We start from the raw sequence: 27,586 nt of genomic DNA on the forward strand, positions 1-27,586 counted from the left end.
TGGTTACACACTGTTTTGTTATTATTTAATTGAAACAAATGTAGAAATGGACCCATCTTTGCTTTAGTCAAATCACTGTTGTTGTTGTCCTGCTGATCTGCGGTTTACAGTTTATGACGCATGACCGGTGAGGTCAACGAATCAATCAGGAAAAGGGTTTTATTGATTCCTCAGAGCTCCACTTTGAAGTAAGACTGATTTGCAGTCGTCCATGTAGACGGCTTTTGGAACAATTTGGATCAGTCGATAAGTTACTTGTGTTTATTGATCTGCTTTAGTAGTTTTCCTTTACTCCTAATCTGTCCATTTTCACTCGTGTTTTGAAGCCATGCACACAGATTCTGCTTAGTTGTACACCTTCTGCCACATTCAGTGAGTAAGCGCTGACAATTGCATGGCTTTCATGCATTTCATGTGTGCTTTTCCTGACAAACTGAATCCAAATCTCTTCGTTTTATCAGCTGACTTTTTGGTGTCAGACTAGAAGTTGTTTTGGTGAAGTTGTTTTTTTTATGTTGGAGATGTTTTTAGACAGTCAGGAATTTTTTAATCTAAATGTCAAATTAGTGAAACACAGAAGCAGCTCCTCATGAACTCATAAGCTATCTGGATGCTTTGAGTTTTGACCACTTATGACTGTGTCTAATCTGATCTGCTGATGTTAATCCATTTCACTTTTACCTCTACAAGCGTCAGAAGGGCTGACGTCCCTATACATCTCCAACCCCCTCATACTGTATACCACACACACACACACACACACACACACACACACACACACACACACACACCGGATAATCATCCACCCACCTCAATTTTGATTTGACGAACGTCCGGGGTCACGATAACGTCGCCCAGTCAGCCTATATAAGCAACAGAAAGTTTTCCAAACACCCAGAGAAACGTGAAGTCAGCCTCTGACCGAGAACAGACGACAAACGCGCCGCTTTCCTCTGCCTACAAAGTTCCAGCACGGTTCCCGACATGGAGAGGTCAGTCAGGTTTGCCGTGGTGTGCGTTGCAGTGTCTCTGCTCATCTCCTGCCATCCAGTCGAAGCCTGGTACAAGCAGTCAACCGGGCCCAGTTACTACTCGGTGGGTCGCGCCTCCGGTTTGCTGTCCGGTATCAGGAGGTCGCCGTACGTCCGGAGGTCCGAGTCCGAAGACACGCTGATGGAGAGCGGGGAGACAGCAGGTAACAACGTGATTCCAGAGACTAACAAGCAGATCTCCATCCTCAAAAGCATGGTGAGTACAGTTAAGATCCTACAAACTTTATTCCTGTTTGAGGGGCTTCTGTTTCTTTTGTTACACCGAGGATGAAATGGAGAGACGCGCGTAAAAGTTGCTTTCCTTTCAGCATCATAACAGCATTACTTAAATATTTAAAGTTAGAAAGGTTTTAAAGAAACAAACCTCACTCAGAAGTTAGACAGCAGTTTTGTTTTGCTTTCTTAAAGACAACGAAATAAACAGCTGAGATCAAAAATGGCGTAAGTTTAATAAATCATGCGTAAAGGCGCAAAGCGCTGCACGTCAAAGCGCAGCAGCAGCATTGACAGATAATGACAGAGTTAACAGTTAAACTAAAGAAAATATCGACATTGTAATCATCTACAGAAAACGCCAAAAATGTAGAAAGAAATGAAAATATGGGATTTGTCCAATAGGTTACTGATCCAATTGTCTGCTGTTATTCCTACGCTCACGCCGTGCAGGCCATCTGCGTCAAGGACATCTCTCCCAACCTGAGGAGCTGCGAGCTGCTGCGGGACGGGACGGGCACCTTCCAGTGCAAGGCGGACGTCTTCCTCACCCTGGACTCCCTGGACTGCCTGTCCGCGTGAGTCCCGGTCAGACCGGCAGAGACAGTCCTGGTCCTCCATCGAGCCCCGGGAGCGCTTCTCTGGAAACGAAAAGTGAAGGAAAGGAATGAGGGATGGATGAGTGTGTGAGGGTTGGGGGAAGGTGCGCAAAGGAAAACCCGATCATTGTCGGTGATGGAGCGCCGCAGACTCTGAATGTTCTCTTATTTAAAACAACACATTGTTCAGTTTTTGCTTTGGTTGCATAGACAAGAATATTAAAGAAAAAAAAGAAAAAAATAGTATGAGAGATGTTAGTTGAAACCATCTTCTTTCCAGATGACTTCCCACCTTTACTGTTTTACCCTGACATGTACCCGCCGTTGCCAACGTGTATTAAATGTCCAGAAAGTTGACTGCAGAGCAGATTTCCTGGAAAGTACTTTTTATTTATTTTATCTATTAAAATGAACAAACACTGGTAACCTGTTGTGTGGCTTAACTATGTCTTTAAATATTCAACTTGTGGGGGAAACATAAGTGATCCAGATACTTTTATGCATTTACATTAAAAGAAAACTGAAATATGATGTCACATTAAGGCTGTCAGTCTGTTACATTTATTTTGTATTGCAGTTTCAGTACAATACAAAGCACAAACCATAAAATAAGAACATGGTGTATAAGGCTTAAACTAAAGATACAATATGAAATACAAAGGATTATTCTGAGAGTGGAAAAAAAGGAAAAATACACAGAAATTTCACACATTTAAATTACAGTACACAACAGCAAAAGCACTTCATCATAAGGCACTTGGGGGTGTTTTTCTCTTTTCTTTCACCTTCAGTATCCATATCAGTCATTACCATATCTTGTTTATTACGAGAGTCAGAGAGGAGCTGGTGATAACACAGTCAGTTGCTCAGGGGAGCCTTCGAAACAGTCAGACCCCAGCAGAGTCAATGCCACACAAATTACATGTTGGAAGCATCATCCTGGTTGACAAATCAGGGTTTATGAGTGTGTGTCAGATACTGGAGCAACAATCATCAGAGGTGAGAGGAAGGAAATTAAACACAAGTTAGAGGCTTCGGGGATGTTTCTTTCGATTCACCTTTCCTCATAGCTAATACTACATTTTCCCAGCATCGTGGCTGACTGGTAAGAGTCAGGGGCCCGAGCGAGGACACACATTAAAATGAACGCAGTGTGTGTGTGATTTCAGCTCAGGATGAGTAAACAAAAAGTGGGGTGATTTTACAGTGATCACCAGCTCATTAGGAGGGTGTGACGCACGGGATGTGCACAGCGGAGAAACAGTGATTGATGAGCGGAAAACACAGGATGGTATGCACGAGTGAACCCAGCGCCGAGGAAGCAACGAACAAACAGTAAATCCTCGTGTCTTCTGCGTCCTGCCCACACACACACGCACAGGAAGAGATGGGCAAATAAATGGCATGTGCATATATCAAGTCCTCGAAAAGTAACATCACCATTCATCTGATTTTGTGGTACAGTACAAAAATAACAATGCCCATTCCTCAAGGCAACATTTTAGGGCTCAACCCCACGACGAAGGAGCAGCCAAGTGGTCCATCTCCTCCAATGTATTGTTAAACCTCTTTTCTAAGCTACATGGAATCAAGCATCACAGAGCATGAAACGCACAGTGGCACAGAGCATCAGAGGCTATAGGTTTGCAGCAGATGTTCATGTTGTGATTCTATTTCAGTCTTTTAAAATGTCCAGTGAAGTCCCAGACCTCTGCCGGCAGTTACAGCAGCGACACGGCCTCCAGGTTCTCTTTGATTATCGTGTCCATGACCACCTGGAAGACCACCTGGATGCTGGAGGTGTCAGTCGCTGTGGTGAAGTGGTGGTAGATGAGTTTGCTGGGTGTGCTGTTGAGCGAGACAAAGGTGGCGGCGATGAAGCGGGCGGCCGAGTCCACATCGCAGTCCGCGCCTGCAGGAGAGATTAGAAGTTTCAGGCTTTACAGGTCAACATGTGGTTTGTCTCTAAAATGTGCACAGGGGTCCGACACCAGGGGGCACGTGGAGAGACTGTGAAGTAGTTCTGCTTGAAAAACTAGAAATTATGATTCATATATTTGTGTTTAAGAAGAAAATAACTTTGTGTTACTAAGCAGTGGTGGAAGAAGTGTTCAGATCCTCTTGAACTGCATTCAGAATCTTACTGAAGTACAGAAGCATGATCAGTAAAAAGTACTTAAAGCATCAAAGTAAAAGTACTGGTTCTGCAGGAAAATGCCCCTGTGAGTGATAAAAAGGAGAGGTAGAAAAAAACGAACAAGTTGAACAAAGACACAATATAAAAGATACAAAATAAAATAAATAGATGAAATGATTTGAGAAGTCTGGAGGGGGTTTCCCTTTTCCCAAATCCCAACTCATCAACATCTGAAGCATGACGAGCAGCCCAGGCAACACAGTACTTATATTAATGTATTCTACACTTTTTATATATACGTGTACACACACACACACACACACACACACACACACACACACACACACACATTAAGTAAATGTATTCAAGCAAGCAGAGCAGTGGAAATAGAAAGCTAAAGTAATAAAAATATAGTTATGGTTCAAACATGCAGCCTCTGTTGTCACAACGTCCACTTTTATTTAATTAATGGTGTCATATGTGGTGTTGGACTAAGACGGCTCAGTGTTGTTGAAGGGGTGACAGGACTGTGGTGGCACATCAAACGCTAAAGGTTGGATACATCTGTATGAGACTGCAGTCATCACATCTGAGGTCAGTGTGAAATGGAGGCTTGCTCTGCTGGTGGACCCCAATCCCAAGAGATTTAGCATTTATATTGACATTTGCATGAGAGCAGAGAGGACACAGCCCCTGATGAGCTCCACACGCTGAGCGGAGCAGACACAAAAAGCCCCCCAAAAATAACACGTCAGTGTGTGTGTGTGTGTGTGTGTGTGTGTGTGTGTGTGTGTGTGTGTGTGTGTGTGTGTGTGTGTAAAAGAGGAGAACTTATTATCAGTCTGTTTTTGTATTTTGAACTGTGCACACAAGTCCTTCCTGTTGATATTAATGGGTTTTTATGGCTGAAAGTAATTTATTCTTCAAATTCAATAACCGGCAAGATATTTTAGCTTAATAGTTTTCCTGATGTTGGAAACAGTCACATGTTTAACTTGGACGTTTTGCGTGGTTTGTTTTGTTTGATTCATTTACTTTACTGTTTTACTAAAACAGGTTACAGCGTAATATTCATGATGCTCAGCCCAAAATGGTCTGTTGATGTGTGGTACAAACCCAATTTACACAGCGCCACAACGTGCAGAGCTCCATGTGAAGCAGAATTAAGGTAAAAGGCAAAGTGCACAGTTACGTTCAGGTGCATTACCATTAGCTGTAGAAACAGGCAGGGGAGAGCTGGCAGAGGAACATGGTCAGAACATGAAGTCTGTTTCACTGCTCATTATGGTCTGTCTCTGATGAGCTGTGTCTTAAGAACCTTTTTTGGATTGGATTGCATTAGATTTTACAGGTGTACTTATAATAAAGTGGCCACTGAGTGCAATTAAACATGTAAGAAATAATGTTACACAATTGTTTGACTGCTGCAGCTGTGGTGTTTGTGTCTTGGGTGTCCATGCGAACACTTGTACATGTAAAACACCAAAAAAAGACACAAGTAACCAACGTCGGTCCTACCTTTAAACTGTGGCAGGTATAACCGCAGATGTCGCCCAGAGTTTAAAATCTTGTCCTGAAAAAGGTCAATCTTGTTCATGAACAAAATCTGCAATACAAGCACACGCAAAAGACACAATCAGCTGAGAGCACGAGCGGCATCACTTGTCAAAGGGCTTCCCCTCCGGCAGGAAAGGAAAATCAATGGGAAAGCAAAAGAAAATGTTGATTTGATTTGGTGACTCCCACCTGTAGCGCTGCAATAACCAACCAAACGATGAAACCAATAAATCAGATTCAAATACTTTAGTCACATTTATTGTCACTTTCCAGATATTTAAGCAAAATGTGAAAATCAATAGCTGTGTTGACAAATGCACGGTGTGATGCCGGCGGATCAATGATCCCGCTCCACTCATCAGTGTGCAATCGATCACACACGTAGTCTCCAGTGCAGGCGCTCAGCGAGCTCTGCTGCTGCTTCCATAAATCTCTATCTTTCTCTTCTCTTCCTGCCTCTGCACACAACTTCTGCTCGGTTGCCACCGTGTTTCACATGCACTTTTAGCTTTGTAGTCAACCAATTAAAACTACGGCCGAGCTCCCTCCTTTCCGGCCTGTTTGATTGCAAAAACCAAGCGCAGAAAAAAAGCCCCTGCTAATAATGAGGGGGGGATGAGGTGAAGCAGATTTTCAATGAACACGATCCAGAGCAACACCTTGGTGTGTAATTATCACTGACCGGCTACAGTGAATAGTTAATTGAGGTGGAGGTTACAAATTTCCCTCCCACGTACAAAAAGGTATCATTAAACACTTTTGTTTAATGAGCCTGTTAGCTGCGCTAACGTGCAGGCCCACACACAACCCTGCACATAAACACGTCACACACAGACATTTAATTGCCCATTTGGCTGTAATGAAGCCTTAAATAACATTTCTTTATGGTTTAAACAAAGGAAGAATTTACTGAATGAGAGACTTTGGTGTAACACTGCAATGTCTCTGTCTTATTATTGCTGCCAACTGTAAATTAGGCCCATTTATCCTCAGCATCTCAATATATCAAAACTGTGACCGAGTGCCTTCATTTGGTCAGAGATTGGAGTTTTCTTTCAATACAGGCTTGTAAGACATGATGATCGCAGTGAGAGTTAAAAGCAGCTGATACTTGCATCAGCGTGCAGTGACTTGTATTTTAAGTGGACTTTAAATATGAGTTAAGTGGAATAAATTGAACAAGCTCGTTACACGCTTGTTTTAATGGGATCATTTACCGGAAAGAGGAATGGAAAAACACAGAGAGGGGAAAATGTCACCTCGGCAAAGCTCACACTAATTACAACTTGCTGTTTAATTATGAGTGACAGAGGACTGGGAGACAAAAGGGTTGAGGCTGGGTCCTGTTTGTGTGCGTGCGTGTGCGGAAAGAGCATTTCTAAAACACATTAGTGTTATTCTCGTCTCATGGTGTCATGGAGAACAAATGGAGAGCTACAAAGAGGTTTTGCTTGCGTCTCCTCTGCTCCTCCATGTATTCCATCCACCAGCTGAACTGTCAAACTGAACTGTGGTTCCCACCCGCTTCACCTGCAGCCTGCTGTCTCCACCTTTCTTGGGATTTTGAAATGAAGGTATTGACACCAGCTGATCAGTTGAGTTGGCTCTGTGAGGCTTTATTTATACTCAGTGGTGCTCTGAGGTGAATGCTACAGCATGTCGACACTGACAGTGTTAACGTGCTGATGTTCAGCAGGTAAGATGTTCACCATCCTAGTTTAGTGTTTTAACATGCTAGCATTCTTTAATTAGCAATAAACAGCAAGTACAGCTGAGGCAGGAGGAGCTGGGGATCAAACCACTGACCCTATGACTAACAGCTGACCCTCTGTACCACAGCTCGGATGGCAGCATCGGTCAGTCGACCACTTTGGTCCAGGCTGATATATCTCAACAGCTATTAGATGGACTGCCAGGAAATCTAGAAAAGACACCCATGGTCCCCAGAGGATGAAACCTAGTAATCTGATTTGTCCTCTAGCGCCGCCATTGCATTGACATTTGTGGCAAGTGACAAGTGACAAGTTTCAACAACTGCTGAATGGATTGCAATGAAATTTGGTGCAACCATTCCCGTCGCTCTCAGGATTAATTGTAATGACTATGGCCATACTCCTACTTTTCATCGTGCCACTGTCAGGTGAAAAATGGTCAAAACAGTTCCAATTAACAGGTTAGCAGGCTAACACAGTGAACTAGGATGGTGAAGATGATAAGCAGTATACCTGCTGGATGTCAGCCTAACATCAGCAAGAGGGGTCTTAGATCATATGAGCCTGTGATGGGAAAAGACACTCAGCATATGTACCTGTCAGGTACTGTACAGTCACATGGTGTTAATTACTTACTCTCGCTGGGTAAATCATTACTCCTGTACTAGTTGTGCTGCGACAATAGTGGCATCTTAGCATTTCTGACGCTTGTGTTAGCTCAAAGCACCACTGAGCCCAAGACCAGCCTCCTAGGTGCTAGCATGGCACTCTTGTTTAATTTCTAATTTCTTGATCATTTCACCACTAAAAATAAAAATATACAAGGGAATAATAAAGACATAATTGTTGTAACTTCACATTTTTGATTCCTCATTCCTCTGTTCACAAAGCCTCCCATGAAACTGCATAAAGATTCTTTTCAAATGAGCATTTTTGTTTGTCTGACTGCACCTTTCCTCCAGAGGTGGAGGGGGTGGGTGACTGATAAATGTCTCACCATGGATGTGCTGCGGAAGAAGACGTTGTTACAGATGGCAGAGAAAAGCTTCATGCTCTCCTGAAGACGATTCTGCAGAGAGAAGACAGTAACACCATCAGACAGCTGCAGAGGAGCACAGGGACCACATCCTTTATCACTGCTCAAACTTGCTCTACGAGGATAGAACATAATCTGATTGGGTGGGACTTGACAAGTGGTCTCCGGTTGCTTTCAATGTAGAACATGAACATTCGCGAGGGAGGGATTGAGCGCAGGCTGTACCATGGAGGGGTCTTCCACCAGGGTCATGTCGTAACCGCTGAGTGACACCACGAACAGCACCGCCCTGACATCCTCGAAACAACCAATCCACTTCCTCCGCTCAGTCCTCTGGCCTCCAACATCGTACATCCTACCCACAGAGAGAAAAATGAACAAAAAATATGAGACGCACAAAGAGAAAACATCTGAAACAGTTTAAGGCTGCCTGGAAATAACTCTAATCACAACATTGACATAATTCATTATCACCTGATACAGCTGATACAGCAAAGAAGTAAGCAAATACTTGTATATACACATCCAGCACACACAGCCTCAGCACTGATTCAGAGGAGTGCATCTAGCAACCTGCTGACTGTATGTACGGCGGGTTTACATGCTCCACCACACTCAGGTGAACATGGCTGAAACATTTAATCTTGCTGTTGTTACTGACACTGTCACTGGATTTGAGAACGGGCCAGGCCTCTGCATGAGACAAGAGTTTATGTGTGAACTGAATGTTGTGTGGTGCTACAGCTGAGCATGAGGAGGCATGTAGGCTTTTTCTTCCTCACACCTACAGATGCCTACACATTGTCTAAGATAAACAACACTGCTGTGTAAGAAAAAAGTATCTCCATCACTTTTGTTTATTTTTGGCAAAGGATGTCATTGTCATGTATTAAAAGGGCAGTACAACAAATTCACCTTACACTTCATCAACCTGATGTCACACGCGTGCTTCACCCACACAGGTGTTTTAACTCATGTCACTGATTAGAGCTTCCATCATGGCTGTGCTGCTGTGCGCACACTGTGCTTGACTGACGTCTCCATCACTTATCGGCTGAGAAATCACTCTGGTTGACTCATTCGCTAATACTTGTTTAACAGTAACAAACAGTTTGCTACAGCCAGCAGAAAGCTGAGACTTCAGCTTCATCATTTTGTGTCATCACTGACTGCTGGAGAGTTGCACAGCAGTTGGACTTTCTGTTGTTGGAGCTGTTAAACACAGACTTGTGTTTTTTGTACATCTTTATTATTCTCATAAGTTCATGGAGTTTGAAGGACTCAGTCATTTCCAGAATAGCTCTGTCCAACATCAACCTGAGCAGGTCTGAACTGAAATTACCCGTGTGTGCAGGGGCACAGGTTAACCCCACCATGAACACAGCCGATAGCAGCAGAAAAAAAAGAGAGCTATAACAGAAAAAGGCAGGTGTAATTAAGCACAATAATGATGGCTGGATCCTGCTTAGGTGTGCCACATGCAGGGCCTTGTGTTGTGCATGCTGGCTCACAGATACTGGAACACTTGAAGAGAACGGCCATTGTTAATATTATTGAGTACACCCGGGCTTTTTGCACTGTGGTGAGTCAAAATGTCTATATTATTGTAACCCTGCCAACAGGGCCACAACGAAAGTGGGAAAAGACTGTGAAATATCAACTGGATAAATGAACAAAAACAACTGTGGGTGAGAGGAAAACCAAGGGCGAGGAGCAACAACAGCTGTGTAGAGGAATATGAGAGATCCACACTGAGTCGGGCCCAGGTGCTCCTGATTTAGCAGGCCAATCAGGGATCTTCAAGAGTAAACACACACACGTACACACACACACACACACACACACACACACACACACACACAGCGGTGGTCATGTCACAGAGAAAAAGCCACCGTTCAGATGTTGAGTATCCAAAAAAAGGCCATTTTGCCCCTATTCTGCTCTTAAATGTGACAATTTGTGACCTTCCTTTGCTGCTCAGATAACAAAATATCTTTTCTGTTTAATCTGGGAAGACATTAACACGACATTGTACATAATATTACATTTAAGACATTTTAGTCTAGATCTCTGCTGTCTGCTGTCATCATCCCCCGTGTGATGTTACACTAATAAAGAGGAGAAAATCTGTTAATTTATCATTCACCAGAAACTGAGGGCAGTGCTGTATTTAGGCTGTGTGTGTGTGTGTGTGTGTGTGTGCGTGTGTGTGTGTGTGTGTGTGTGTGTGTGTGTGTGTGTGTGTGTGTGTTGTGGACATCTCACTGTGACTGACATCCTTAATCTTTTATCAGGATTCAATTTCCAGTAGAAAAGTGTCAGGCTGTTATTTGTGTGTGTTCATGACCTTGCATACTGATGCTGTTGCCTACTGTAGCACTGAGGGGTAACTCTGATCAATGACAGATTGTATTAGTTTTGGATAAGGTCAGATATTCCTAAAATATGTGTTTCACACTCTCTCTATCTCACACACACATACGCACAAAGAGTCCCTGCAGACCAGGCTCCCCCTTTTTCAATTTTCCCCAAGACAATCGCAATATTTTTCCTGAGACAATCATAACACGGCAGCACGAAGAGCGTAAAGGTCAATGTCCTCCAAAAGGACGAGAGGGAAAAATACAACAGGAATAAGAGCAGAGAAACAGAGAGAAAGAGACACAGATCAGGGCGTCCCACTTCATCCGTTTTCAAAACCAGATGTGCCATCTCCCACCTTCCATTACAGCACCCATCGTGTCAATGCAGCTCTTTATTGAGAGGGGAAACGAACACGAGGAAACACAGATGCACAAGGAGGGGAACAAACAGCGATGGTGGTAGAAGGAGAAGATTTATGTTGGAAATTTTCCCTGGACATTGAAGCCTGGCGCAGGACGTTCAAATATACTCACAAGCACATGTGATCAACAGCCATCTTAATAACAACTGCGACTTCCCTGCAGATTTTCAGATTTTTCAGTCTGGTTTGCCTAATTTTCAAAGCTTTAGAAATAAAACTAGCCCACTCATTGGCCAATTGTTACTCTCATCAAACCGAGTGTGCACTCAGAGCTCAGGCTGTGACGGGCACAGGGCACTGATCTGTCCTGAAAACCACGCACAACCATACGAAATACCAACGAGTCCCAGTGTTTAGCAGGTATGATGCTGCTTACCACGTTCACCATCATAGTAGCATGCTAACATTTTCTGATTAGCACTAAACAGGAAGTGTAGCTGAGGCTGTGGGGAGTGTTATTAGTTTGGTAACAAAAGAGTTGGACACATTTTGATCTGACTATGGCGCCAGTGACAGACCAGCACACCAACACTGCGATCCCTCGATTGGAATTTGGAACTATAATACGAGTGATTCCTGTTCACACGTGGACTTAAGGCTCCACAGAATCCAAAGGTGAAATTTAAGTTCAACGGCACGTTTTGTTCAGCAGTCATAAACAGCCTGCATTTTACTCCATATGCCACTGTTACAAGTCCACCTGGCACATCTTTTAGATGTAATCTACCTGTAGCTATCATCTTCACGCAGACACAAAGGCTTGCACGAACTCCAGGAGTGATGCGCTCCAGAGCTCTGGAAAAAGCTAGTCAGCCGTCTTTAACAATGCTAAAAAGCTCAAGCAAGACCGGTCTGAATGAAAACCTCCTCTTCAGTTTACATCATTCCTTCCTCCTCCCCTTCCTCTACGCCTGCCATTCTGCCCCATAATGTTCAGCCTCATCTGCACTGTTGTAATTATAATTATCAGAGCAGTTGATGTTAATGATGCAGGAAAAGACCCAGATTCTTATTACACTGAGGGGTCAGAGGTCAGACAGGATGTCTGTATGCAAACTAGGCTGTCTGGGTGTAAAGTTGTGCGCTCTTCCACACACACATACACACTTTCCTCATTTGCATGCAAACACACACACACACAAGCCTGCACACACAGACATGGAAAAGTGATGGGTTGATGAAAGACTGCCATCGCTTCCACGGTTGATTAAGTGTTTCAATAAGGGGGTGACGACACCTGGACGGTCGCTTATCTATAGATGATTCTGGCTGTGAGGTTTCTGTCTGTGAGGAGAAGACGACTGCGTTTGTTCCTTTGTTGATTAATACGATCAAAACTGACATGAAATACGATTTTTTCATGAGGGTAACAGGAGCCTCAACACCAGAGAACAACTTTAAATTGACTTTCCAACAGAGAATGACAAACGATGATCAGTCTACCTTAACGCCCCATCCAAGGAGCACATGCACAGAGCACGCGACGGCAACGATGAACAGACACATGGAAGGAAGAGAAGACACAGAAGGGTAGAAAAAACAGATGGATAGAGGGAGAATCATTTTAGCGTTTCGTTTACTGTCAACAACATTTAGCGCACAACTTCCTGTATTACATCTTAGCCATCCTACAAGAACAGTTCCACATTTTGGGAATTATATTGTATGTGTATGTATGTTTTATCCAAAAGTTGGATGAGATGATTGATACCAGTCTGCACATGAAGTATGCAACATGCAATTAGCATATCTTAGCATAAATTCTCTGTATTTGTTATGTGCTGAATGTGTGTCAACATTAAAATATCTGAGATGACTCATCTCAAACATTGGGTGTACTCAGAAATTTAGCAACTAGCTAATTCCACACTTCGCTTGACCGTTAACCTCATGAGTCGCAGTAACTAGCGGAGCATCACTGGTGGTCGTGTTTGAACATCATTCTGCAAAAACGTTTCCATTTCCAGAGAATGTGGCTACGAGCACGTTAATTAGTTTCTCTCATCCTCCACATGCTGATCTAAACACAGGTGAGGGAGGGGCGGGTGAAGCTAACAGTCCACTTTTCTGTGCAGCAGCACTGAGGCAGACAAGACTGATATCACACCATCGCACTATGTGGGACCATTATGTTTTCCCGTCGATGTGTATTATGCAAATCGTGAACATTTCATTATTCAGAGTATCCCTGGTGCACAGAAGGAACTTAAGTTTGATGTTAAACACTGTGAAGGTCTTGTGCATTGTTTATGTTTTCATTTTTAACTGTTTATTTTTCTGTGACAGATTGCTCAGATTCCTCTGCTTCACAAACTCCCTTCAAAACCTCACTGGAGTTTCTCAGATATGGAGAGAAATGCTTTAAAGCATGGACCCTCATTTTCTAGCAAATTTTCTTTCCTTTCTATTACATTTCCCTGAAAAGAACTTTTTAATTTGGTGCAAATTATAGAACAGGGCTTTACTGTTTTCATTTGACATGACAGAAAACAGTCTAAAGAGAGGGGGAACAAGTGAAGAGCGACGGGGTTGATGACATGCAACAGAGGTCCCAGGGCCAGAATCCACCTGGGAATGTCGGTGATACATGGTATACATGTATACAGACCTAACGAGGCTTATGGCCGGCATTTTTAAGCCGCTTTAGCTGATGACTTGAAATCTGCAGATTCAGTAAAGACATTAATACTGAAAGAGCGAGAATCATTTAAAAAGAGACGTCAACATACAGCAGAATTGTTCATCAACAGAATTCTTCTGTAATAAAAGATAAAAGTAGGAGTGCAGGGCGCAGATGCTGGCTCAGATGAGAAACCTTGAGTATCAGCCAATGAGAGAGAGAGAGAGAGAGAGAGAGAGAGAGAGAGAGAGAGAGAGAGAGAGAGAGAGAGAGAGAGAGAGAGAGAGTCACTGAAGTGAGTGAGACGCTCCCACATTGTGTTACAGCCTCTGTATTTACTCAGCTGAATGAACACTGTATTATTCAAATGTTAAAACTATTTTAAGACTTTCTGAATACAAAATCCAGTGTCTCTACCTATAATTAAGGAACTAATTCATCTTTTAGTTAGTAGAACTATGTACCGTCTATGTCTGAATGGAAATTATTCGCACTGCATACTTGCTCTTTTTTCTCCCTCTTCCTGACAAACACAAACCACCTACTCCTACAAATCCCTTTAATGTGCCTTTTGTTGTCAAGTTTGAAATAATTACATCAATTTATGCTAAGCTATTCATCAACCCCAAGGGTTTCACATCCATCCACACGCCTGGTGCTGTGTGTCAATCAGCTATACCCAATTACTTATCTGCTCAGAAATTCAGGCAGATAAGAGAGAGGGTGTGTGAGAGGGGAGGCTGGGCTCCGCCCTGCAGCACCACCTGGGACTCAGATCTGACACTGTCACCTTCTGGTGACGTCACCATCACAATGGCTCACAGGGGGAAAAGAACGCACTCACTCACAAACTTAAAAAAAAAAAGGCAAAAACATTCATTTCTGAGTGACTCAGTGACGCAAACAGTAAGACTGCAAGGAAAAAGCAGAGTTTATCTGCACGGGACAAGAGATACGACTATGATCAAAGCGTTTCTTTGCTCATGAAACTTTTTCCGGATGTGAAATACTTCTACTGTCAGATCGAGTCAAACGGCATCACATGCAAAAGCACATGCAAGTCAGCAGCATCCAGAGACGTACAAGAAGCATTTAGATGTGACACAAATGCCCCAGACTGAAGTCATCTGCTGACAAAGTGAGACGCTCTACAGTGTTTATATGCTAAACAGAGATCTTATGAAAAGCTGAGGTAATGTGTTTTATTCCACGTGAGATGTAATGTTGAGTACGGATGAGGGACAGGTTGTTATTGTGGTAGGATGACTGAAGAGACCTTCCTGAGAAAGTAATCTGATTTTCTTGATATGATAGATACACACACTGCTGACAGACACTAAAACACACACACACTCAATGAAATGTGTGTAGTGCTGCATGTATGCCTGTTAACCCTGCATGGACCATTACCTTTCCAATGAAACCAAACTGTGCAAAATCACCCACAATCCACAGGCCGTCATTATGAGCCAACACACTTGACTTTGACATCTCTACGGCCCATAAATGTTCAGTGTTTGCTGAAAACTCAATCAGAAATCACTGCCCAAGAGGAAATCGTTTGATGGAAAGTACATGCGTCGAGCTGCTGCTTTGCCAAAATGGTGGAATCATGGTTTATCCATTTCTACAGGAAAACCTGTGATGGACTGTTATGAAACTTTGAACATCCAACTACTTTCAGTGCTCACACTGCAGCTGACACTGACATTTCTCAGTTCAACCACTTCAACTCAGACTTAAAGCTCAATTCATCACATAAAAAAATGACCAAAATTGATGGTATAAAAAAAAAAAAAAAAACACTAAATGAGCCTCACGCAACATCATAACAATTCGTTTTCCTTCCACATTATGACTGTTTTAGTGTTGGCGTTTGATGTCGGTTTGTTCTGCATCAGTCAGCCTGGAGAGAAATCACGTTCATTATCATCTCTTGCCCTGTCACGGCCATCAGCTCCTTCAGGAAATGAGTTCAGCCCTTCCAAGATGATAAAGAAGTCGGTATTATGTGACACCGGCTCATTGATCAGAGATGAATATGGTCATCTGACATGAGCCTCCAGGGCTCAGATACCTGCCCTCTGCTTCTCCACTGATAAGACCAAGCCACTGCTGCTTTTCAATGTGTGTGTGAGCGCAGCCAGTAGATGAATGTAAAGCCAACTGATAGACGCTCTATTGACGTATCGAATGAAGCTGCCGATCCCCATCTCACATCTCAGGCCTATCACATGGCTGTAGACAGAGATAAGAATATCACCAGTAAAGAAGTGAAGTAAGTTGGTATGGCGTGCTCCTGGAAAAGTCCTGATGGCAGCAGCTCTGAGTGAGTCAGTGCTAAAAAGCACCTTTATTCTGCAGAATTACGTCTTAATAAAAAGAGAAAGGTGTGTACCTGAAAACAAGGTGCTTGACTTTGAACTGGGTCTCGATCACACCAGTCGTCCTCAGTCGCACTCGCAGAACATCTGTCTCTGTGGGCACGTAATCTGGAGAAGTAATGCGGGTCATGTTCTCAAAGAAACTATGAGGAAGAGGAGGAGGAGGAAGAGAGGGAAGGAGAGAAAGAAGGGTGCAAAAAGGTGAAATGCAGAGGAGAAATGAGAGGGGAAAGAAAAAGAGGGCACATTTAATGGGCTGCACACAAACTTGAGATCAAAAGAGAATAAAATCAGGTATCAGTTGCGGGTGTGTATACTCGTACATTGTGTGTGTGTGTGTGTGTGTGTGTGTGTGTGTGTGTGTGTGTGTGTGGGAATGTGTGTGTGGGTGTGTGTGTGTCATGGCTGTGTCAGCTGCCTGGCAGTGGGTAGGGTGTGCAGTGATAAGCCTGGAGCCCCAAGGGGCACAGAGGCTCATCACGATGAATATTCACACTGTGGTTTACCATAATAACACACTGAGGCTAAGCTTTCAAACACAGATTAGCTATTAACACAGTTAGTGTAATCAACTGTATCGTGTGTGTGTGTGCGTGCACTTAGTGAGATGTGATCTTTTTCCTAACACACACACACACACACACACACACACACACACACACACACACACACACACACACACACACACACACAGTGACGTCTCCAGCTACCTGAACTGGCTGTGACATTCTCAACTAGTCGTTTTGAATCAGGTTCTTGGACAGCGACACACATCCTGCTGCTTAAAAAAACACACTGCCTGCCAGATGCCAGAGCGCAGACTACATGCGAGTGTCTGTTTTGTACTTCTGTCTTTGTGAGGACCATTGTGAGTTTTAGAGAGAGAGGGGTACATTCAGACGTGTCCTGAATTCATAAAAAGGCTGTTAATTGATTTGTGGGCACATGGGGGCAGTAGAACAAACCATACACTGAACATTGACATCATCGCGACATAAAGCAGATAGGGCAAACGTGAACAGGTAAGTAGAATAATGATGACCACAAGTGTGTCTGATCTCCTTTTCGCAACATTGACACGTTTGCAGCTAACTTGGTGAATACAGTATTGTTTATGATAGGACTGAGGACAGCTGTAGCCTAACTACACAAGATGAGTTGTACTAAACTGGAATTTCCCTTTAAGGTTAAGGTAATGGTCTAGAAAGTGCATTATGTCAATAAGTGTCCTTACAAGTATAGAAGCACGAACATCTGTGTATGTATGTATGTGTGTGTGTGTGTGTGTGTGTGTGTGTGTGTGTGTGTGTGTGTGTGTGTGTGTGTGTGTGTGTGTGTGTGTGTGTGTGTGTCTGAGGAGAGCAGAGGGTGATGGTGATGTACGGCAGTTCTCAGTGGGAACCAGGCGGCCTGTCGGTGTAGATAACCCCACAGCTGAGGCCTCTTGCTGGCGTAGAGGATGAGAACAGACGGCCTCCTGGTGGGTTCCAGCTCTGTCTTACTTCTGCATCACACACGCCGCCCCCTCTACACTTGTTTCTTATTTTCAATCTTCATCTTCACTTCTTCACCTTCATTACTGTGCCCGCACATGGTTGAATTTCTTAAATATGCACATTTTTAAACATGCTGTGTGATCACATTTATTTATTCCTCTGAGCTTGATACATTTTTTTGGTCGAATTGCTCTGCTGTTGTATGCAAACAGCCAAAACCAGTACAAAACGAACAAATGCCTGGATTTTTAAGACTGTATATGGATGCATATAACAGCCATGGACATACATGGCGCTACGAACGTAATTAGTTTACTTGGTTTTGCCTCCCCTGGCTTTCCTTCCCACTCTCCGGACTCCGATTCCCAGTGACAGCGAACACATGGCCGAGCATCAGCTGCTAATTAGACCCCTGCATCTCCTCAGCACAGCGTGAGTGTGTGCTGCAAGAGTACTCACTACAGTGCTGAGTCATTGAGCTCATACTCGTATCCCCTTGCCGCCGCTGCCCTCACCCCCTGGTCGACCCACAGACAGGACAGGGCGTGGCTCAGGAAAGGAAACAGCACCTGTTCCTCATCAAAGCACCGCCCACACGACAGGACAGAATGGGCGTGGACCTGCGAGACGACACAGAGACAGATATATGGACGGATGGACGGAGTCAGGGAGGAGCGCAGGTCAGATGGAAAAAAGGATGTAATGAGAGAAAAGTTGAGGAGTCTGTCTCTGCTCTCTAGACTTGGTGATCATTACACATGCACAAATGAGATATGCACACAGACACACCCCACTGACATTTAATAGAGGAAATATTTTGGTCATCATCTCCAAGCAGGAAGTGATGTGTGGGTGGGTAGTGCACAAGCTATATCTTTGATAATAAAGTTTAAATCAAATTGCAGCTCACAATCAAACCACCCACCCACCATCTAACTTTCTGGTCTGCCACATGAAAACAAACTGTTGCTGTACACGTGTTTGTTTGTGTGTGTGGTGCTGGATGCAGCAGTCGAGGCTGCAGTGCTGAGGTGCTGCTCTCTAGTGGAGGTCTGGGTGCAGTGCAGGAAAACAGGAAGCATGCAGCTCAGGATAAATGTGAACACTGGAGGCACAGAGTGAGAAAGACAAAGAGAAAGCTAGAGAAGAAAGAGGCTGATTGAGATGAAAAACACAAAAAGAAAGGTGCAAGACAGCAGATAGAAAGATGGACAGGCTGACGTAAAGACAGGCAGACACACTACCTTGTTCCTGTGGTTGGCCAGGTTGATTCGGAGGACGCCCATGCCGTGGAGGACAAACTTCATGGAGGTCAGGAGGTTATCCAGCACTGCAGGCTGCCAAAGATCAAAGTTCACAGGTTAAGTTCATGAAAAGCTGCAGCAACGGGACAAAACACAACTGCAGACAAAAGCCTGGTTTGCCATATGAGACCAAAAAATGCACAGTGCTCGGGGGGGAACTACATCAACAAGGACGACTTTTCAAAAGAGTTCCTCATAAACTTGAAGGAACAGGAATGTAGTTCCACATTTTCAGATATGTGTTTATCTGCTTTTTTTCCTGATGAGAAGAGGAGATGATGATAATGAGAGGACCAATACTACTCTGGTGTCTGCAGGTTAAACATGAAGCTGAAGCCAGCAGACAGTTAGCTCAGCTTGGCAGAAAGACTGGAAACGGGGAAACACCAGTTCACACGTTTGTTTAATCCGTACAGATATTGAGCGTACATATGACACATTGTGGTTTTACGGGGGATTATGTGCCAGACTCTCTCTTGACTGGGTGCAGTAAGCATAGACTTGATTTTAATGTTTTACTGGGATGAATGGAAACCAGTGCTGATCAAGAAGTTTTGAAGTACGTGTTCAATAATGTAAGAAGCTGCGGTCTGCTTTGGATACGATCTGTAGCTGCTGCATTTAAAGCTGCACTGATTGGGGTTTTGATGAGTGCAGCTTTAAGATACCTGAAGTGTATCTGAGCATGATCCTTTGTAGCTTAAGCTTTCATGGTTGTTGCAATGTGGACATTAACACAGGGTGATTTTTTTTAGCAGAATGAGAGACTGACAATTCCACTGTGGGCCCTCGAGCAATTATTAATAATCAAATTTAAACCGGCAGGCCTTGAACACGCCACCATGTTCAAAGTACTTGAGCATGCTGCACCATGTGCATATATGTACATGTATGTATGTATATGTGGGGCATACTGTATTTTTGTGTGCTTCTATCCATCACACCTAATGGACCAGTGAAAAAGGCTATTGAGAGTGTAAGAGACTGACTGTACCGTGTGTGTGCGCGCGTGCGTGTGTGTTAGTTATAGTCTCAATCACTCTCCTGCCAACTAAAGATAAGCTTCACATTCCATCACGATTCTGTCACAGTCTGGTCGCTCTTCTCTGTGTGTGTGTCTCAGCGTTCAGACTGTGATGTGTGGCTCCTGGTGAAACGTGTCAGGTGAGATAACTCAGGGAGGTGATATTAAGACACGAGCGGGGCAGAGGACTGCTGACGCCACGGCATTAAGAACAAATTAGTCTCTTTAAGGAGAACCTTTGCTGACAGCGCGGTATTGATTTGTGTCAGAAATAAGCTGCTTTGTGCATTTGTCATCTGCTCAGATATGCAATTGCATAACAATTACACATTCTTATGCTCTTAAGAACAAAGAACTGGATATTGGATCTTTATGGTGCACGTTTTCTAACCATAAACATGACTAAAATTCAGCCAGTTGGTGAGGTCTGAAGTGGTGTGTATGATACTGGCTGTCTTGTTGTTGTTGGGAAAAAGCCTAACAGAAGGAACAAGGGCAGCTTTTCCTCTGTTTCCCAGTAGCACCTCACAGCACCAACATCATGCCCCTTTCACTTCACCGTGTTTATAGTCGGTGCAGAGGAGCAGCCTGTGCTCATACTGGTCAAAGTCACATGACACATTGTGGAATTTGTCATACTAAGCGAGAGAGGGCAAAAATATTCTGACGTGCTAGTCTTTTTGTTGTGATGTGGTGGGGCGTCCCACATTGTTTGTTGTCCACTGTAAAATGATCATTGTCATGTTGATGCCCATTTCCATACCTGGAGCCTTGCGTCTGTCAAGGCTATTATTGTGTTGATATCATGTAGTCTGAATCTGGCACGATAAAGTCTTTAGAGTATGAAAGTTGCAACTGCATGAGAAGTAAGACGCTGCTGAACAAGACTGAGAGACTACAGCCATGACAGCCTTCAAAGAGGCTGTACTTCAGCAGAACAGTGCTTTGAGCTTAATGCTAATGTCAGCATGCTAACCTGCTCATATTCACCATTTTAGGTTAGCACGTCAGCATGCTAACATCTGCTATTTTAGCCCTAAACATGAAGTAATATATCCAGCAGTTTTTGAGTTATTTGCTAAAAGCCAAACATTTGGACGTGCTGGTGGCAGAGGAAGAAAAGGAAAATTTCATGGTGACCCTTTTGAGAGCTGTTATTTCAGTCTGGACCAAAGTTGTGGACCGACCAACCTAGAGCCACATTGCTAGCACGATGTGAGCAGCAGCTTTCAACATATAACAAGATGGGCATGGGCACTGATGGCATCACATGATAGCAGCTACCTACTGAATGTTGTTTTTCAGTTACCCTGGCTGACCTCTTATCAGGTTGACACTGCGCAACTATGCTAAGAGGTAAACAACGTCACAGAACTCTATGGACCAACAAAAGACTGATAAGAGGAGGCTGTCCTGCCCTAATAAGTGCAATAAAACTAACATGAGGATAAAGGTAATCGGGCAGCATAAGTGAAAGCACCAGTGTGAGTGTGTGGGCGCTTTCAGGGTCAATGCAGTTACACACAACACATATTTAACTGGGCTTCATATTTAACAGGCTACACTTTAGGTTGTATTGTTTTCAAGAGGGCATTAGAGCTTTTTATGACACTTTCACTAAATGTGCAGTTTCATAGTGGATTTATCCAGGCTTGTTGTTAGGATCTGACTTTCTTAATTCAAAGTATAGCAACCTCTCAGGTGGATGCTGTTCTTCCAGTCCAGTAAAGTCACAGTATGGAGGAATCTGTCCCGACGGACACTTGTGTCTGCTTTAGAAATTATGTTTCACCAAACCCCAGTGCAAAAAGCTACTGAGAACCAAGAAGCAATGTTTTTATGAGCAGGTCTCTCTTTTGTTTGTCTTACACAGCGATGCACACGCACAAACATGCAGGCGGTGCGATTTGTATTCTGCTGTTGGTTTCACTGATTGAAACTTGGCAGTAACATGTGCAGGATAGAAAATATTTAAGAAATCAGCTCTGCAATGTTTGCATGTTTTATAATGATACACTCATACGATCTCAAGCATACACACAATGCATTTTGGGGAGAAACACTGGATGTAAATAGAACCTTTCTTTGATTACAAGAAAGCTCCACAGGACACCTGCTGTGGGACACCTGTAAAGAAATGCCACACAAATGCAGCATTTATTGGATTTATTAAACTGCATTCTACTGTACAGGTGTTGCTGGTCATCTGCCCACCCCTGGATAAATGAAACAACTGCCCCTCTCGTGTCTCTGATACAGTTGCTGTACTCCTGTCTCTGTCTTCAGTTGCTTCATTCTTCCTTCCTTCCTTCCTTCCTTCCCTCCTCCCTCCACCTTCATCCTCCTTATCAATTGTTTCCAAGTTCCTCCTTGTCTGACTCAAGGCTTACTTCAGTGTCGACAATAAAAGTGGGAGGCACAGAGGGAGGAGAGAGGAGGCCATGGCTAAACCCTTCATGAGTATAAAAAGAAATGTAGCTGTTGCTCTAAATCCATATTGAGTAACATTCAGAGCAGCTGACCAACAAGCTTGTTGCAACTAAACTCATTTTCCTCTACAAGGCAACACCACCTGTAATAAACAAACACTACACACACGCACGCACGCACGCACGCACGCACGCACACACACACACACACACACACACACACACACACACACACACACACACACACACACACACACACACACACACACACACACACACAGCTGCCTGGGGCCACAGGTGTGTAATTGTATGGTAATCTGAATCCACCATCAGCCATACGTCACCTCCCTGGAAAAGCATTCAGTAAAAAGACACCGTGTTTTTATCTGTATGTGTGTGTGTGTGTGTGTGTGTGTGTGTGTGTGTGTGTGTGTGTGTGTGTGTGTGTGTGTTGGGGTGGGAGTCAGTCAGTTTGAAAGGAAGTCCAACAGACAGCATTGCCGAACACCTTTCTAACCCTTATTTTCCTGTTGGCTATTAATACTCCCACCACCATCCCCAGTGCAGTTTAAAGCAATGTGGGAACTGTGATGTCAGTGGAGAGATTACAACTCCCATTACAACGGTGCAATCTCTAAGTCCATCCAGATACACTGAACTATTGTTCTTTTCCAGCTTGCTGTTTGGATCGACTCCCCGAACACAGAAATCTAACAGTAGTTAGCAGTTGTCTTGTGTCGGAGCTTTTGCTACAAAAACACTACAACAAAGAATGTGGCTGGACTGGCGGTGACCTGACATTTAATCTTTAACCACAAACTGTTCTGCTAATGATGTATAACTTAGCGCGCGTGTGTGTGTGTGTGTGTTTGTATGTTTGAGGCTCTGTTGATTGGAACCAAAACCTCGCAGCTGTTCCAGGTGAGAAAAGGTCCAGATTCATCACATTTTTCATGATGAGACACTCAAACACCTGAATCAACAAAGAGACTCCAGGCCGAAAAATACAAATACCGCTCATTAATGTAAATCCATTGCTACGCTGACCTGTGTGCATGCGCGCGCGCGTGCACACACACACACACGCACGCACGCACGCACACACACACATTGCTTTTGTTGACATAGCGTTGTGTGTATTGGAAGAGAATGAAGGGAAAAATCTCGGTCCATCAGCCGATCCACTGTAAAAACAACACCACGGCCTCGGGCTGCAAATAAAGGAGGGATGAGACAAAGAGGAGCCCCCTTCCTACCTTTCCTCCCCTTATTTCTCTCACACAGGCTGTCCTGTCATGGTCCTAATGCAATACAAACCTGGCTGGCAGGCCCACAAAAAGCCAGACAGAAAAATAAAGAGATGGAGTTATCTCTCCGTGCCTTCAGGGGAAATCTGAGAGAAGGGATAGTGTGGAGCAGAGGGTAGTCTGCTCAGTTCAAGGCAGGGTGGAGATGTTTTACTGCCGCACTGGTGGACACACAGACACTTGTTGACAATAGCAGGTAAGACGTAATAGAAACAAACACGTGTGGAACAACATGCACACTAGCCTGATAAACAACAATGAGCTCATATATATGGGACTGTGAGTGTGAGTGTGTGTGTGTGCACAGGGGAGGGTGCGTCTGTGTTTGCTGTGGGAGGCTGGGGATGGTCAGGCAAGGGCGTGTTTGTGCGTTAGTGTCATTTTTCCACTTGAAAATAAGGGCGTCACCTGAGAACAAAGGCAAACCCAACTGACAGGAGAGACAACAAAAGGCATTTAACTGCTGGCATTAAACATGTGTTGTCTGCATGCTTGCACAGGGAAAATATCTTAGTGGACTGATTACATAGTTGTAGAGATGCAGCATAAGAAGGTTCTGACATCTACCGTGCATAGATAGAGCAGCAAAAACCAGGCTGTTCTCCTGAACATTACAATATTTTTTGCTTGTTTATATCATTTTTGTGTGTAACTGTATTCAAGTGATGCAGGAAATCATTTTTTAAGCGCCCTTCTGAACAATGAAAATAAGTAGTGACTCAACTTTACTGCTAATTAGCAAGTTAGCATGCTAACACACAAAGCTAAGATGGTGAACACAGTAAACATTATACCTGCTAAACATCATCATGTTAGCATTGTTATTGTTAGCATGTTAGCATGCTAGCTTTAGCATTTAGCTAATTGAGTCCTGTGGCTGTGACTCTCAGTCTTGTTGATACTAATGGCAATATAGTACCTAAGTTTTCAAAACAATACTTCTTTTCCATAACTTTGAAATTTTAACCAATTTAACAACAACAAAAAAGTCAAAGCTCTCAAATGTTAAATGCTGTCTGAACACATTCATACAAGAACTTTGCCTCAAGGAAATAAAGTCTAAAACGGTCAAAATGTGTATTTGAATTAGGAACTATCTGATCAAAGACAAAGCTAACGTGATTATGAATCAGACCATTCAACACCAACATTTGGTACTAGACAGTTGTTGCCACACATTTTGTTCAGCACCAAAAACACGAAAAGGTTTGATATCAACCCTGCTCAAACTGATTAAAGCATAAACTGACCTGCTCAGAGGTTCACCTTCTTTCTCCAGCACAGTCCAATAACAGAAAGCAAGACGCCTGTGTTGACAGGAGTGAGCTGCAGATAAGGTGACTGTTAGGAGCCATGAGCAGCAGAAGAGGGAGAGAGGAGTGCAGAGAGGGAGCTGAAGCGTCTTTAATATCTAGGAATGCATTCAAACATCCCAGCTGCCTGTGCAAACAACTGCAACCTTCATATGTCATATCAGTGTGAGTGCATAATCCTGGCCAATGAGCAACTGCTGAAGTCTGAATGCATTTTGATGGTGTTTTGCATATTTCCACGACACAGATATTATCTGTTGCACAAAAGATGATCACACACACAAACACCAGCCCACTGTGTAAATATATACTATATATAAGTCTAGCAGCTTCATTTGGAGCCTGTTTTCAGGTTTATAGTCTGTTTCACAAACTAAAAAGAGGGGGAATTGTGTTAAGGTGGGTTCAAACTGCACCATCTTCATCTGACAGGGCTGTTATTATAGAGCAGGTATCTGAGGCACGGTGAAGACAGAAAACAGCCTTTTCTGTCATCACATATTCATTATGTAAATGCTTATGTAAAAGCGGCAGAATAGCAAAGGAGAAAGGGAGGAGAGGAGGAGAATAAAAATATGGAAAGAGGTTAAAGGAGGGGGATGTGGAAGAAGATAAGCCCTCAGTGAAAACAAGCTGATGGGGTGAAACTGGTGTGTGTGAGTGTGTGTGCGTGTGTGTTGAACCATTTCCATTCTCCCCACCCCATCCCAACCCCTAATACAACAGAGGAATTTGGCTTTCAGTCGCTTACAACACACACACACACACACACACACACACACACACACACACACACACACACACACACACACAGGGAAGAGCAAATGCGAGCCAAACCACTACATACCAACTTGGATCTGACCCTGGGTATCATGAGAAATCTCTGTCCCCCACAGGAACTAAGCATCGCCTCCTTTTCCATCCTCATCTCCTGTTCACCTCCATCACCGCTGCCTCATCTTTAATGTCATCTAACTTTCACTGGAGGTTTGCCTGCAGCAAACACTGAACTTGCTCTATTCCTCCATTCCAAACCAAGATGACAACCTAAACAAATCACACATCAATCCATTGAAGACTTTTATAAGTTTTACACCGCGCCCCATACATGTGCACACACCGTCCCCAGAGGACATGTGATTCTGATCCAGCCCTCTTCTGCTGGAGTCCATAACAAAGCTCACCATACGCTTATAGACTGTTATCTGTTAAAACATCAGGTGTTGTGAACCAGGCTGTAGTCTGATTGTGTGCGAGTGTGTGTGTGTGTGTGTGTGTGTGTGTGTGTGTGTGTGAGAGAGAGAGAGAGAGAGAGAGAGAGAGAGAGAGAGAGAGAGTGTGTGTGTGTGTGTGTGTGTGTGTGTGTGTGTGTGTGTGTGTGTGTGTGTGTGTGTGTGTTTCCAACCTTGAAGCTGGTGAGTTCTTGCTTGGTGAATCCATTACTGTGGATGATCTTCATCTGTTTGACCAAAGTACTTTTCCCGCTCTCTGCTGCACCTGGGGACGTTTGAATAATGGTTAATCTTTTTTTTAGTGTCTCGGAGATAAAACACAATAAACTTGCATCTACTCAGCTGTGGTCAGGCATTATCATTGAATCTGCAGTGGCTTCAGTTAAACAGTGGATCCTGTGGAGGACTTGTGAGCAAATCAAAATTCTGCAGCCTGCAGGGGGACCTTCATGAGGCTTTAATGGTGTCATCCACTGGGAAATATCCAGTTAGAGACACAGTGCAGTCCATATACCATCCAATACATGTGCACACACTCAGGTACCGACCAGCCCCGTGGACAAACTTCTACCAGGTGAGTTTAAGGTGAGTTTACATCAGTATCATGTCAGTCTCACCTAGTAGGAGTATTTTGACCACATTCATCTCCCGCTTGGCGTACTCGTACAGGTCTCTGTCTATTTTGGCGCTGTGTATCCTCGCCTTCTTCTCCTCTGTGATTTCGGTACCGAGGCACAGCCCCATCCTGAGCGCTCATCTCCTCTTAGACCTCGGCCTGAGAGGAAAACAAACGCAGGCAGTCCAGACTGGGATCAACCCGACTTTGTCCCTACAGGCTGCATGCTCCGAGCTCTCCTGCTACGCCGCAAATTGCAGGGTTACTGAGCAGAAAAGTCTCAAGAAAAAAAAAAAAAGTTAAGGCCATCTCCGAAACATCCTTCAAACTTGTTGTGCGTCAAAGCGTCCGGACAGAACAGAATTGGTTTTACGCATCGCTCAAAGTGGCAGATTTTAACGGGTGGTCACTTTTCAACGACTGTCCTCCGCCGTGAAAACACCAAACTATGAAGTCAGTGTGCGCCGCAGCGGTTCAAACTCCGCTCTACCGCCTTGGCAAAGACCCCACATAATCCAGAAAGCGCCTCCTCCCACTGCTGCTCCTGCCAGATGGAAACGTTTTTGGACTTCCCTGGGAAGTGACGTGCCGGGGCCAGAAGTGCTGAGTGCGAGGATTTCACCTGTGCGTGCTCCGAAATCTAAACATACCGCCTGTGTTTCCACGCAGGAGTGCGAAGTAACTGAGTACATTTCCTCTATTACGCACAGGTAACTTGATTCTACTTAATTTATTAAACGGTGCAGCCGTTTAGATTAAGGCTCCTGCAT

General features: G+C 43.9%; 2 protein-coding genes across 2 annotated transcripts; one reads left to right on the forward strand and one right to left on the reverse strand.

The window, feature by feature from the left end:
• The first annotated feature begins 848 nt into the window (after positions 1–848).
• Positions 849–2,404, forward strand: npb (neuropeptide B). Its single transcript, XM_070986201.1, has 2 exons — positions 849–1,248; positions 1,719–2,404. The coding sequence occupies exons 1-2, from the start codon at positions 985–987 to the stop codon at positions 1,845–1,847; spliced, it is 393 nt and encodes a 130-aa protein (XP_070842302.1). The 5' UTR covers positions 849–984; the 3' UTR covers positions 1,848–2,404.
• gnav1 (guanine nucleotide binding protein (G protein) alpha v1) lies at positions 2,309–27,353 on the reverse strand. The gene is made up of 9 exons (XM_070986190.1): positions 26,818–27,353; positions 26,374–26,465; positions 18,836–18,928; positions 18,051–18,211; positions 16,110–16,238; positions 8,532–8,661; positions 8,268–8,339; positions 5,520–5,607; positions 2,309–3,776 (listed from the first exon to the last, which is right to left on the reverse strand). Exons 1-9 carry the CDS (start codon positions 26,942–26,944, stop codon positions 3,586–3,588), a joined length of 1,083 nt encoding a protein of 360 aa, XP_070842291.1. The 5' UTR covers positions 26,945–27,353; the 3' UTR covers positions 2,309–3,585.
• Between the last annotated feature and the right edge of the window lie 233 nt (positions 27,354–27,586).

This window comes from Chaetodon trifascialis, chromosome 2 (assembly GCF_039877785.1).
Source record: "Chaetodon trifascialis isolate fChaTrf1 chromosome 2, fChaTrf1.hap1, whole genome shotgun sequence".
Taxonomy (NCBI): Eukaryota; Metazoa; Chordata; class Actinopteri; order Chaetodontiformes; family Chaetodontidae; genus Chaetodon; species Chaetodon trifascialis.

Excerpts from the sequence above, each read along its gene's own strand:
- npb (XM_070986201.1), top strand. The coding sequence starts at position 985 with ATGGAGAGGTCAGTCAGGTTTGCCGTGGTGTGCGTTGCAGTGTCTCTG. Across the intron at positions 1,249-1,718 it reads TCTCCATCCTCAAAAGCATG|GCCATCTGCGTCAAGGACAT; the intron begins GTGAGTACAGTT and ends CACGCCGTGCAG.
- gnav1 (XM_070986190.1), bottom strand. The coding sequence starts at position 26,944 with ATGGGGCTGTGCCTCGGTACCGAAATCACAGAGGAGAAGAAGGCGAGG. Across the intron at positions 26,466-26,817 it reads GGTCAAAATACTCCTACTAG|GTGCAGCAGAGAGCGGGAAA; the intron begins GTGAGACTGACA and ends AAACGTCCCCAG. Across the intron at positions 8,340-8,531 it reads TGGTGGAAGACCCCTCCATG|AATCGTCTTCAGGAGAGCAT; the intron begins GTACAGCCTGCG and ends TTCTCTCTGCAG.